General features: G+C 38.9%; 1 protein-coding gene across 1 annotated transcript in view; it reads right to left on the bottom strand.

Annotated features, from left to right (window-relative positions):
* Nucleotides 1-13,866: 13,866 nt before the first annotated feature.
* The window catches only part of SLC35F4 (solute carrier family 35 member F4), a 284,934-nt gene continuing 284,243 nt past the window's right edge, over nt 13,867-14,557 (bottom strand). Inside the window, exon 8 of the mRNA XM_060003436.1 lies at nt 13,867-14,181. Coding sequence (XP_059859419.1) covers nt 13,940-14,181 — 242 coding nt within the window. The 3' untranslated portion in view covers nt 13,867-13,939. The remainder of the gene's footprint in view (nt 14,182-14,557) is intronic.

The raw sequence follows: 14,557 nt of genomic DNA, 5'->3' as shown, positions 1-14,557 counted from the left end.
TTCTCCTTTTTCAAATTGGGTATATTTGGAGGCTGGGGGTTCTGTTAGAAAGGGAAACATCACCCTTTTTTGTCCTAAACATTTTTTTTTAACAACTTTTTTTTTTTGCGGTACGCGGGCCTCTCACTGTTGTGGCCTCTCCCATTGTGGAGCACAGGCTCCGGACGCGCAGGCTCAGAGGCCATGGCTCACGGGCCCAGCCGCTCCGCGGCATGTGGGATCTTCCCGGACCAGGGCACGAACCCGTGTCCCTTGCTTTGGCAGGTGGACCCTCAACCACTGCGCCACCAGGGAAGCCCCTTGTCCTAAACTTTTAATGCCAATAATAATACCTTACTTTTGTTGAGTACTTTCTATGTGCTAAGCATTATGTGACGATGCTCATGGCAATTCTTTGAGGATCGGTACTATTGTTCTCATAGTATAGGTATGGAAATTGAGACTTGGAGAGGGTAATTAATACAAGAAGGTGAATAGTACACATGAAATTAAAGAGTAGGGGAAATAGAGTGGCAATGAAAAGGGAAGTGATACTATTACTACACTGTAAGCTGGTGAACTATAAAATGAGTATCAGGTTCAGGTTGGGGCACCTCACATTGAAAAGGATTTTTATATCACTTAGCATACCACGATCCAGGCATACCCATGTTGTTGCAAACAACAGAATTTCTATGTTTTTGTGTTGTATTATTGTAAATTATAATTATTATTGTAAATATATAATAAAACATTTTCTTGATTCATTCATCCATTGACAGGCACTTAGGTTGTTTCTATACCTTGGCTCTTGTGAATAACGCTGCATTGAGCATAGAGTTCAGATATCTCTTCGAGATAATGGTTTTATTTCCTTTGGGTAAATACTCAGAAGTGGGATTTCTGGATCATATGGTATTTCTATTTGTAAGTTTTTAAAGAGCTTCCATGCTGTTTTCCAAAGTGACAGTACCAATTTACATTCCCACCAACAGAGTACAAGGGTTTACTTTTCTCCACATCCCCTGCGGCATTTGCTATCTCTTGTCTTTTTGAGAATAGCCATTCTAACAGGTGTAAGATGATATCTCACTGTAGTGTTGATTTTCATTTCCCTGATGATTAGTGACGTTGAGCACCTTTTCATGTACCTGTTGGCCATTTGTATATCATCTTTCGAAAAATGTCTATTCGGGTCCTTTGCCCGTTTTTAAATTGGGCTTTTTTTTTTTTTTTTTTTGCTGTTGTATAAATTCTTTATATATTTTAAATAGGAACCTCTTATCAGATATTCGGTTTGCAAATATTTTCTTCTGTTCCCTAAGTTGTCTTTTAATTTTGTTAATGGTTTCTTTTGCTGAGCAGAAGCCTTTTAGTTTGATGTAGTTTCACATGTTTGTTCTGCTCTTGCTGCCTTTGCTTTGGTGTCACATCCAAAAACTCACTGCCAAGACCAATGTCAAGGAGCTTGGCCCCTATATTTCCTTCTAAGAGGTTTATAGTTTCAGGTCTTATATTCATGTCTTTAATCCATTTTGGCTTGATTTTTTAGTATGGTGTAAGATAGGGCAGACAAAGAAAATACTGCATGATATCACTTATGTGTGGAATGTAGAAAAAAAAAGGGAAACTCATAGAAACAAAGAGTAGAAAAGTGGTTGCCTTGGGAGTGGGGGAAATAGGGAGAGGCTGATAAAAGTGTATAAACTTTTAGTTATAAGATGAATAAGGTCTGAGGAGCTAACGTATAACATGGTGACTGTAGCTGATAACACTGTATTGTATAATTGAAATTTGCTATGAGCGTAGAATTTAAATGTTCTCACCGAAAAAGTAAATATGTGAGGTGATAGATGTGTTAATTAACTAAGAAAAAAAAAGATTTTTATAAATTGAAGTGGGATGTCCTCAGGGATATGATTATTTAGCTTAAAGGAAAAATCCAGGAGGAGTATGACCTGCCTCTGTTAAGAGAAATTTGACTTCCCTGTGTGGCAGTGGGAAACAGAGTTAGAATCATCAGGTGGTAGTTTCAGAAAGGCACATGTCAGCTCCTTACAGGGAGGAACTCCCACAATAACAAGAGTCTTGTTTCCCCTGTGTGCTCAGGTGAAGGCTGGATGGCCACTCGCTTGGGACAGCACAGAGGAGATTTGGGCATTGGACAGGGCTGGAATGAAAGTTCCATGAAGAGTTTTCCAACTGAGATTTTGTGATTCTGGACATTGATCTGAATTACGATAAGGAACCCAGACCTCTTTTCTATCATCCAAATGAATGATTCTTTCCTTTCTCATCTTTTCATTCCTCTAGCCAGAACTCTTACTGAAGAGGCTAAATAAAATGTCATATCTGAAACAGAATTTTGTCTGTGGTCTGAGCTGTTCACAACTCCCTGGCTCTAGTACAAAACCAGGTTGGGTGTCTGTAAAGAGATCCAGAACACCTCTGTCCTCCATGCCAGCCTGGGCTACACCTCAGCCATACACTTTAGGAAACACAGAACATTGATAAGACCATTGACATTTAAAAAAAAAAATTTTTTTTTAGCCAGTATCCTTAATCTCTCTCCCTCACAGTGATACTAATTCTTGCCAATTCAGTAAGAGATGCAATCCCAAGTACTGTAAAAATATATCAATAAGTACTTGCTTATGGAGAGGGTGTGGAGTAAAGGGAACCCTCTTGCACTGTTGGTGGGAATGTAAATTGATACAGCCACTATGGATAACAGTATGGAGGTTCCTTAAAAAACTAAAAATAGAGCTACCATATGACCCAGCAATCCCACTTCTGGGCATATACCCTGCAAAAACCATAATTCAAAAAGAGTCATGTACCACAATGTTCATTGCAGCTCTGTTTACAATAGCCAGGACATGGAAGCAACCTAAGTGTCCATCGACAGATGAATGGATAAAGAAGATGTGGCACATATATACAATGGAATATTACTCAGCCATAAAAAGAAATGAAATTGAGTTATTTGTAGTGAGGTGGATGGACCTGGAGTCTGTCATACAGAGTGAAGTAAGTCAGAAAGAGAGAAATAAATACTGTATGCTAACACATATATATATGGAATCTAAAAAGAAAAAAAAAAGGTTCTGAAGAACCTAGGGGCAAGACAGGAATAAAGATGCAGACATAGAGAATGGACTTGAGGACACAGGGAGGGGGAAGGGTAAACTGGGACAAAGTGAGAGAGTGGCATGGACATATATACACTACCAAATGTAAAAGAGATAGCTGGTGGGAAGCAGCCGCATAGCATGGGGAGATCAGCTCTGTGCTTTGTGACAACCTAGAGGGGTGGGATAGGGAGGGTGGGAGGGAGATGCAGGAGGGAGGGGATATGGGGATATATGTGTACATATAGCTGATTCACTTTGTTATAAACCAGAAACTAACACACCATTGTAAAGCAATTATACTCCAATAAAGATGTTTAAAAAATGCATTTGTTTAATAAATGGATAAATCTTTAAAAAAATTTTTAGTCAATTTATAGTATTGTGTTAATTTCATGTGTACCACAAAGTGATTCAGATACATATATACACACACACACACACACACACACATATATATACGCACACACATATACATATAATTTTCCATTATAGGTTATTACAAGATATTGAATATTATTCCTTGTGTTACACAGTAAATCCTTGTTGCTTATCTATTTTATGTATAGTAGTGTGTATCTGTTAATCCCATACTCCTCATTTATTCCTCCCCACTTCCCTTTTCCCTTTGGTGACCATAAGTTTGCTTTCTATGTCTGTGAGTCTGTTTGTTTTGTAAATAGATTCATTTGTATTAGTTTTTAGATTCCACATATAAGTGATACGTTTCTCTGTCTGACTTACTTCACTTGGTATGATAATCTCTAGGTCCATCCATGTTACTACAAATGGAAATATTTCATTCTTTTTTATGGCTGAGTAGTATTCCATTGTATATATATACCACATCTTCTTTATCCATTCATCTATTGATGGGCACTTCGGTTGCTTCCATGTCTTGGCTATTGTAAATAGTGTTGCTATGAACATTGAGGTGCATATATCTTTTTGAATTATAATTTTTGTCTTTTCCAGATTTATGCCCTGGAGTGGGATTCCTGGATCATGTGGTAGCTCTATTTTTAGTTGTTGTTGTTTTTTTTTAAGGAACATCCATACTGTTTTCCATAGTGGCTGAACCAATTTACATTCCCACCAACAGTGTAGGAGGGTTCCCTTTTTTCCATACCCTCTCCAGCATGTATTATTTGTAGACTTTTTGATGATAGCCATTATGACCAGTGTGAGGTGATACCTCATTGTGTTTTTGATTTGTATTTCTCTAATAATTAGTGATGTTGAGCACATTTTCATGTGCCTGTTGGCCATCTGTATGTCTTTTTTGGAGAAATGTCTATTTAGGTCTTCTGCCCATTATTTGATTAGGTTGTTTCTTTTTTTGATATTGAGTTGTACCAGCTGTTTGTATATTTTGGAAATTAACCCTTGTTGGTCACATCATTTGCAAATATTTTCTCCCATTCTGTGGGTTGTCTTTTTGTTTTGTTGACGGTTTCCTTTGCTATGCAAAAGCTTCTAGGTTTAATTAGGTCTCATTTGTTTATTTTTGCTTTTATTTCTTTGGCCTTGGGAGACTGATCTAAGAAAATATTCCTATGATTTATGTTAGAGAATATTTTAACTATGTTCTCTTCTAGGGGTTTTATGCTGTCATGTGGTCTTTAGGTCTTTAAACCATTTTGTGTTTTTTTGTATATGGTGTTAGGGAATGTTCTAACTTCATTGATTTACATGAGGCTGTCCAGCTTTCCCATACATCACTTGTTGAAGAGACTGTCTTCCTCCACTGTATATTCTTGCCTGCTTTGTTAAAGATTAATTATGCATAACTGTGTGGATTTATTTCTGGGCTTTCTATTCTGTTGCACTTATCTATATGTCTGTTTCTGTGCAAATACCATGCTGTTTTGATTACTGTAGCTTTGTAGTATTGTCTGAAGTCTGGGATAGTTATGCCTCCAGCTCTTTTTTCCCTCAGAATTGCTGGATCTTCTGTGGTTCCATATGAATTTTAGGATTATTTGTTCTAGTTCTGTGAAAAATGTCATGGGTAATTTGATAGGGATTGCATTAAATCTGTAGATTACTTTGGGTAGTATGGCCATTTTAATAATATTAGTTCTTCCAATCCAAGAGCATGGACTATCTTTCCATTTCTTTGAACCATCTTCAATTCCTTTACCAGTGTTTTATAGTTTTCAGTGTATAGATCTTTCACCTCCTTGGTTAGGTTTATTCCTAGGTTTTTTGGGGTTTTTTTGACACAATTTTAAAAGGGATTTTTTTTCAATGAGAAGGTTCAACAAAGGTATCTTATCTTTTTAATAATAAAACCTTAAAAACAACAAAAAATAAAAGGGATTTTATTTACTTTCTCTTTCTGATATTAGTGTAAATAAATGCAACAGATTTCTGTATATTAATCTTGTATCCTGCTGCTTTGCTGAATTCATTTATTAGTTCTAATAGTTTTTGTGTAGAACCTTTAGGGTTTTCTATAGAGTGTCATGTCATCTGCAAATAGTGACAGTTTTATCTCTTCCCTTCCAATCTGGATACCTTTTATTTGCTTCTCTTGTCTGATTGCTGTGGTGGCTAAGACTTCCAATACTGTGCTGGATAGAAGTGATGAGAGTGGGCATCCTTGTCTTGTTTCAGAATTTATCCAGAAGGCTTTCAGCTTTGCTGTGGGTTTGTCATTAAATGGATAAATCTTTTTTTTTTTTTTTTTGCGATACGTGGGCCTCTCACTGTTGTGGCCTCTCCCGCTGCAGAGCACAGGCTCCAGACGCACAGGCTCAGCGGCCACGGCTCACGGGCCCAGCCGTTCCACGGCATGTGGGATCTTCTCAGACCGGGGCACGAACCCATGTCCCCTGCATCGGCAGGCGGACTCTGAACCACTGCGCCACCAGGGAAGCCCTGGATAAATCTTTATCTTGGCAGGACTGAGATTCCTTCCTTCCTTTCTCCCACTGAGTACCTATTGTGAGCTATTTCTGGGTATGCATAGATGAGCAGATCAGAGTCTCTGTGGTCAAAGGCTCACAAATGCTTTCTTAAAGTACCTAGCTCCATAACATTTTGATTATTTAATTATCAACAGATACTAGAAATGATATGACTATTTGACAAAACAGGTGATTGAATCTTGGCATGATATGATATATTCTGTAATTACACCAGGAATTGTCATTTTTATGGTTCAGAAATGTATTGTTTTCATTAGATAAATATTCCTGGTAATATGTGGTTCTCATTTGGGAGAGATGGACTGGCAGTTCTCTAAGAATCATAGTCCATTCAAATATACCAACTCCAAAACTGTTGTTTTTTAACAGCAGTGTTTCTTGATGATTCAGAAGACACTTTGGACCCTGTAGGACCTCAGGATTAATATTATGAATGTGGGCTTTTATATTACCATAGATGTAAAGAGAGAAGGTAAGGATGACGAGCGGATACAGATGTGCCAGAGGGGCTCTCGGAAAACTGAAAGTTAAGTGATAAAAGTTAACACCATTATTAAAATTAGGTAACAGCTATATCTTGAATAGCTCTCTTTCATGGCCAGGAATAGGAAGAGCTTCAGAGTCCAGTTCAAAAATAATCGATGATGTTAACATTTCTAAGAGAAGAAACCTATCAACCAGGAGTAGGTGATAAACATGAAACAGAAAACACTGCAGTGTCCATTCAGCACTGATCAGTGTTTCAGGATCATGTGCAGGTGTTCTGAAGGAAAGGGGAAACTTTTATGTAAAAGGAGGGAATTGGACTGGTGTTAGCTGAAAGAAATAGAATTATTAAAAGTAAAAATGTAGGTAAAGTTTAAAAATTACAAGTCAAAGCTGGATTCTATAGAAGGCTTTTAGAAAGAAGATGAAAACTGCAAGTATTTTAATGTGAAGATTAATTAATGCAAATAAAAGTACAACAGGATGGAAAATTTGGATGATTGTGGCAGATAAATCATATAACCAATAAGATACAGAAGATGGAGAGCACCTGTTTCTGCCTTTTGGGGACTTTAAGAGTCAGATAAGCCAAGGACACTGATGGAAGTAGAGCAGAGGTCTTGGCAAAGGCTGAACTTCATTGCATCACTTTCAGTTACCTAAGTAAATTGAACCCCTAATTACATTATAACAAGAACATCCATATATAAGGGAAGTAATCAGGGAAAGATTAACTTCAGACCTGTTAGCTTTTCCCTTGAGGGAAAAGGAGTTTAGAAAAGATTTGTGTAGCAAAGAATAAGCTGTTAGATAGAATGTCTATTTGCTGGACTCTTGTGTGTACCATGTGTACATGTATTGACTGTTTTGGTCATAACCAGTATCTGTAAATCAAGTGTTGCAAATATAAGATGTCTACTTGTTAATATAATTAACTGAAGGAAACTTCATCCTGTAATTTGGTGGAACACATTCTTCTAGTGGACTGTGTAACTGGCTCGGAGTGGGAGCAATTGTACCAGTCGGTTCCTCACATTCCTCTCCTTACCCATCTGCTCTTGTCCAGCAGGGATGAACCCATCCTCCCCAGGGAGTGAGAGTTGAAATGGAAATGAAAAACAAAAGGGAAGAGTTTAATCATACATTTGACCGTCCTTGCTTTGATTTCAAGCTCACCAAGAAACCTTTTCATGAACGCACAAGCTACCCAGATAGATTTGCCTCTTGGGGAAAGGTTGTCCTAACCTTACTAATGTGAGGGTTTTGTTGCATAGGACAGTTCAGTTTATGATTATCAATGAATACATTTTCTGTTTGTAGTCCTGTGGTCATTAGTCTAGGGGTTCTTAAACTTGAGCATGCATTGGAATCACCGGCATCACCTGAGCATGTGCTTGGTTAATTTCAAGCAGGACTTATTAAAACTAGATTCCTGGGCCCCACCCCCAGAGATTCTGCTTCACTGGGTCTGTAATAAGGCACAAGAATGTGCATTTCTACCAAGGTCTCAGGTGTGCTGCTGTGCTGTAACAGCATCGCAATTTGAGAATGACTGGGCTGTCTTTAGGACATGAAGAAGACTTAGTTTCTGAGTCCACAGTGCAGAGGACCAGACCTGAAATGTTGGTGACTTCTAGGTAAATGCCATCTTACGAAGTTTCTTGCTGCCATCTAACTGTCCTGTCCCTGGAGATCGCCCTATCTTGGAAAGCATCTTTTAATTATTGATCAGAGTTATGACCTGTAGGTCAAATCTGCCCTGATCTTATGATTTATATCAGAAACTGTTTACTTTAATGAATTCCTGATTTTCACTTTGATTACTTGCTCTTTACAGATGTCATAAGAGCGGGCGGCTCTATTATTGTCTTCTAAAGAAGGCAATCTGGCTTCTTTTCTGCAAGTTGATTACAATATCTAAAAGTCAAAGTGGTCTTTTCCAGAATAACTTCTTCCTTTCCACTCTGTTATCAGTATCTTCTGACTTTCTAGAATTCAGGGCCGTTTCTATCGCTTCTACAGTTTCTATCACTTCTAATATCAAATGAAGATTCCTTGCTAGTTTCAACCCAGTTATTCTTCCAGTTCTTTACAAATTTTTCCAGTTAGTTGCAATTTCAAATTGTTGTCCTTGCCTCTGTTTCTTCCCTCTCTCTGCTCATTTCTGGCAGTTTGAACTTGCACGACATGAAAAACACTCAGTCTATTTTGTCCTGACTGACAGAAGCTGACCAAATAATTGTTTCTTTCCAAAGCTATTTTCTTCTTCTAAATTTCCCTCTTTATCCCTCTAACCAAGTTATTCTTAAGCTTCTAGAGAATTTCTGCCTAATAGAAGTAAAACGTGAGTCACAAACGCAAGACTTATATATAATTTTAAGATTTCTAGTAGGTACATTAAAAAAGTAAAAAGAAACGAGTGAAATGAATTTTATAATATTTTTTATATAACCTAACACATCCAAAATATTCTCATTTCAATATGTAATGAGTATAGAGCTATTAATGAAATAGCCTACCTTCTCTTTTTCACCCCAAGTCTTTAAACTCCAGGATACGTGACACAGCACATCTCAATTTGGACTAGCCATATTTCAACAGCCACATGTGACTAGTGGCTAGTGTACTGAACAGTTGTGGACTTAGTGCCTCTAAATTCTCTGAATTGATTCCCCCAGAATAATGCAGCTAAGTTCACACTATTTTGAAAATTCTGTCAGAGAGCCCAGGTTAGATTTCTCGCTCTTAAGATCCCTCAAGTTCCCAAAGGATCCGGGGTTCCTACCTCCTGCAAATAATGACAAAGCAGCTTTTGCTTTTGTGACACGTGTGGGAGCACACTGGCTAATCAGCGCTTCAAAACCCAGGGCGTCTGCTCTTTCTGTCTCTGGGTTCTTGGCATGACCACCTCCACATCATCACCTCCTGTTCTTAACTTCACCTCCAGTTGCTACAGGAGGTGGCGGGAGAGAAATAAAAACAACTAGAATTAATAGAGACTTCTTGTCCTAGCTTGCCAGATAAACCAGCATTGCCCGCGCTAGTGTTCTTTGTCTTTGTGACAAGGGTTTATTGAAAGGTAAGAAAGAGGATTTGTACTTAAATATCAGAAACATTCAAATGCTTGGCTGGTTACACTGTTCACTCTTTTATCACTTGCATTGTCCTTCTCCAAATCATTTGTCCTCTGGTGCATCTTGACAAAGCACCTGCACAAAATTAACAGGCGTGCAAAGCCTGGGTGAACAAAATTGATTTGCCTATAATGTGTTTGTGAAGCGATCAGGACGTGGTTGAAGTGATTTTAATTTCAAAGCCCAAGTCACCAGTCTGTCTTTTTGTCATGCAATTAGTTCCACTGGCTGGGCAAGAATGCCAGTGATGCAAAGTGCCGAGGGGAACTGACCAATGGGAATGACACCCCTTTTTTGGCTTCCTCCTAGTGTTCCTCATGCCAAGCTTCTTTTTTCTCCCTCATTTATTTTGGGTAAAAATCCCTGCTCGGCACCAGGCTCTGTGACTTTGCTTGGCATAGTGCTGTGGATAAGTGGTTTGAAGAAGTCCTGGAGGGAGGTAAACGGACAGAGGAAATCCTAACAACAGCTACTTCTGGACTGTGTGTTTTTATTTACTATATTCAACAACCCCAAATGATAGGCATTAATATCCTCATTGTACTGAACGTGAGATCAAGGGGCTGAGAGATGTTGGTAATTCACTAAAGCCCGCATCTCAGAAGTACAGAGTCGGGGCTACAACACGGGTGCCCTCAATCTCTGCACTGTGCTGCCCATTCAGTCACCCACAGAATCCATCGCCTCTTGGACTCTGGGGAGGAACCAAGTTTGGATAAAGAGACAGGATAATAGGAACCTCAACAAGGTACTTCCACCACGAGGGCAGGTACTTTGTCAGTACCCTGCAAACCCAACTGAACCTGGCTCAAGGAAGGCACATCGTAGGGACACAGGAGGCCCACCCCCGTTTGTTCAGTGACTGAAACACGCTATCTCAACTGACTCTCCCAGCGACCATGGGGGGTAGTAAGGAAAGGTATTATTACCTTTATTTATGAATACTTGACCTGAGTTAAAGGGAAAGTGACTTAAACAAGTGTCTGAGTTGTGATTGTTGTTGTTTTCATTGCCATGGTAACAACTTAAAGGTTGAAATGCCTGGAAGCAGGGACCATTTCCTATCCATTGTGTATCCCTTTCACCACAGTGCAAAGAGAGGACATGTCTATGATCACAGAAAGTTCTATCAGTGCTGCTCTAGAGGCAGGGAGAGGCCAGTGGGTGACAATCTAACATAATACCCTACTTCAGAGCGAGAAGTAGAACTTGGTAATTTTTGAATGAATAAATGAATGAATACCATAACGGAAGTATTTTCTTAATATAGACTGAGCTAATTAGGGTGATCAGTTAGAGGTTGAATTAGTGCTTTCCAGGGTAGCTGACTCAATTTTTCAAAATGAATTATCAAAAAGAGCAAAACAGCTCATTTCTTAGAGATGTCAAAATGTAATTTTAAATGCCATGCTAAGTAATGGCAAGATGCTGGAGTGGGTTAGTCAGTGATTACTAGTATTTAACAGCAATTTAAAAACAAGGCAAGAGCAATGTTTGTACCATTATGACATTTAAATGGTCAAAACCAACTCTACTTAGATAATAAATTAATTCATATTTACTAATAATATACCTCATTTATTTTCTACCATTTTTCATGAAGTTTGAAGTGTGTCACGATTATTGTTTTAATATCATGCCATCTACCAATGCCAGGAGACTGTCATTGTCTTTTCAAGTAATGACAGAGAAATGAAAAAATGGTAAGGTTTTTATTGACTATGATACCCAGCCAGCAGATGTGATATATCCGAAGTTCCCTTTTCTTGCCCCATGACCATCTCACCTACACTTCTGGGGCCACTTGAATTAAAAAAGAATTGTACAACAGATGCCAGAAAGGGCAGGTTATCTTAAATTGCTAGATGCCCTAAGATAACCAGCCTCTTAGGAAAGAAGTGCCTTTTATCAGTTCAGTAACAAAGGCTGTGTTTAATTTAATCCCTTTTGGCCCTTCCTTTAACCAACCTCCTCTATGAGAATGTCTGTCCTTAACTAAGACTGATCTAATACAGCTCGGGGGCAGGGGGGCATACCTCCAGTGTAAAGCAACCCACTCACTCCTTTCCTGAGTGTCTGTAAGCGCCAGGCACTATGCTAGAAACACGATGATGAATGCCACACAATCCCTGCTCTCAAGGAACCCATGGTCCACTGGGAACTCAGATGAGTAGACTGACAATGGTCACAGAGGGCGACCAGTGCTATAATGGAGTAAGCAGAGGTGTCTAAGGAAGTCACATTGTTTAGCTTGGGGGATGAGAAAAAAACCTTCCACGAAAATAGGAATAAATCATGTCATGAAGTCTAGGTAAGAGTTATTCAGGTGATGAGAGAGGAAAAGGAAGTACAAGAAAGAGAACGTGTCTTGATTGAAGAACTATAAGAAGGATGGTGTCACTAAAGCACAGAGATTCCAGGGGGCTGCAGGGGGTGGTGTGGTAGAAGGTGTGCTGTCCAGTATGGTAGCCAAGAGCCACATGTGGCTAACTAATATTAACTTAAAAGTAATTAAAATAAATAAAATTAGAGCATTAGCCGTATTTAAAGAGCACAATAGCCAGTTGTGGCTGCTATGTTGGACAGTGCAGATATAGAATATTTCCATCATCACAGAAAGTTCTACTCTATGGTGCTTCTCTAGAGGTAGGCAGGAGCCAATCAGTGATGAACTTTGAATGACCTGCAAAAGTGTTTGGAACTTACTCTGAGGACAATGAGATGTCACTGAAGTGTTCTATATAGCGAAGTAGAATGATCAAATTTATATATTAGAAAAGTCATTCTGCAGGGTACAAGAGGGATTAGAGAGAGGCAATACTGGGAGTTAGAGAGACCAGTAAAGTGAGTATTTCATTCATCAGGAAATGATAGGGTCATAGAATAGGTAGCATAGTAGAGAAGTGCATGGATTCAAGAAATATTAAGGAAAGTAATCAATAAGATTTATGGTTTAGATGTGGAGGGTGAGGAAGGCAGAAGTTAAGTTTGATCTCTGGCTTGGGCAGCCCGTGAATGATGGTACCATTAACCTAGACAGGCAACAAGGGAGAGGACGGAGTAGGTCTGAGGAGGAGAGATGATAGATTTAACTATGTTCTTGAACGTGAAGTGAACAATGGGGCATCCAAGTGAGGCTGCAGAAGGAATTTGGATAGTCAGATCTGAAGCTTGGGGGACAAATCTGGGCTGGAGATAAATATTATGAAGCCATCACCACATGGATGACATTGAAAGCCATGGAAGCAGATGAGATCTCTGAGGAAGAGAGTGTGGGGTGAGATGCTAAGAAGGACAAGGACTGAACACGGACAGCAATGAGACCAGCCTAGGAAGAGGAGTCCAGAGGAGCAGCCAGTAAGGCAGAAAGAGAACCAGGAGACCATAATGGGATCTAGGTGAAAAGAACATTGCAGGAAAAAGGAGTGGTCATCATGCAAATGCTACAGAGAGGACAATAAAGTAAGAGTTGAATAGTGTCAATATGGTTTTGCAAGAAAAAGGTCATTGGTGACTTTGGTGAATGCACTTCACCAGAGGAATGATGTGGGCAGAAGGTGGTGCCCAGAAGGTGGGTTGAAGAGTGAATGGGACTTGAAGTGACAGCAAATGTAAACAGCTCTAAAACTGGTGAAATAGATGTCCTCTCCATAACCATTATACCATTTCCAAATGTCTACCTCATATTAGAGATATTTCTAACCTCTTTTATGCTCTGTACTCCTGTAAGCATGTTGAAAGTACAGATGGAGTCTTACATCTTCACGTCTTCATTGTTCCTAGTGTAGGTCTTGCATATGGAAGATACTCTGTTGATACTTAATTACTTTCCAGCTTTCAAATTGAAGGCTCTTATTGGACTTAAATATATGTAAAGTGTGTATCCTTTTCATGTACTTTCTCCTCTTATGCAATTTTTTCTGATTGAATGAAAAGGTCTCAGTTCCAGGTGAGAAAAAGGTAATGACAAGCCCATAATTTAATAGAACCTCATATTTTGAGAAAATTTTGTGAATTAGGGGAAAATCTCCCCCTCCCAAAAAAACCCCAGAAGAAATAGAACAAGTATGAATATGTTTTAATAAAAAAATCTATTATGATTATTTACACCAGTTCCTTGATAAGCATATAAATGTAAACTTTTATTGTTAGCATTATTTCACATATGACTTATGCAAATTCAGAGTTAATACTGTCGTTTGAGTGTACAGGTGGTGAGAAAATTTTATTATATTCACAGAATATACATACACGTGCGTTCAGAATGTGTTCCTCTCTAAGCCAGTGGTATGGACACAGTCCCAATGGCCCTGTTTCTGCTTCTCAGGTGGACACTGGGATCAGTGATATCATCCACATGCTCCTCACTCTTCTTTTCCTTCAGGCTGTTGATGAATCTCAGGGTAATTTCATCCCACTCCTCCGGCAATAGCATCAGCAGAAACCCAATGCAGATGATGATGGTAGCAGCCAGGCGGACGACATTGAATATCACCTCCTGCTTCAGGAGATCCACAGCTAGGGAAGGAACGGCAAGTCAGTCAGTCCATCACTGTTTCTAAGCTTCTCTGAAAACAAATGACCCCATCAGTGCTACTTCTAAGAGATTTCCAAAAGTCTCTCTTGTTCTCTCAAGCTCATCTTCTCTTTTTCCACGTCATTATCAATACCACTCTCTCCATTTGCTTTCCATTCCCTCTCTCTAAATCATACTTACCCTTCCAGGCAAATGCCATCTGATTGAATAACCTCTGCAGTTAAAAAAAATTTTTTTTTATTTTATATTGGAGTATTGTTGATTAATAATGTTGTGTTAGTTTCAGGTGTACAGCAAAGTGATTCAGTTATACATGTACATGTATCTATTCTTTTTCAAATTCTTTTCCCATTTAGG

This window comes from Delphinus delphis, chromosome 2, assembly GCF_949987515.2.
Source record: "Delphinus delphis chromosome 2, mDelDel1.2, whole genome shotgun sequence".
Classification (NCBI taxonomy): domain Eukaryota; kingdom Metazoa; phylum Chordata; class Mammalia; order Artiodactyla; family Delphinidae; genus Delphinus; species Delphinus delphis.
The sequence above is the reverse complement of the archived record's forward strand: the minus strand, read 5'-3'. Positions and strand labels throughout refer to the sequence as shown.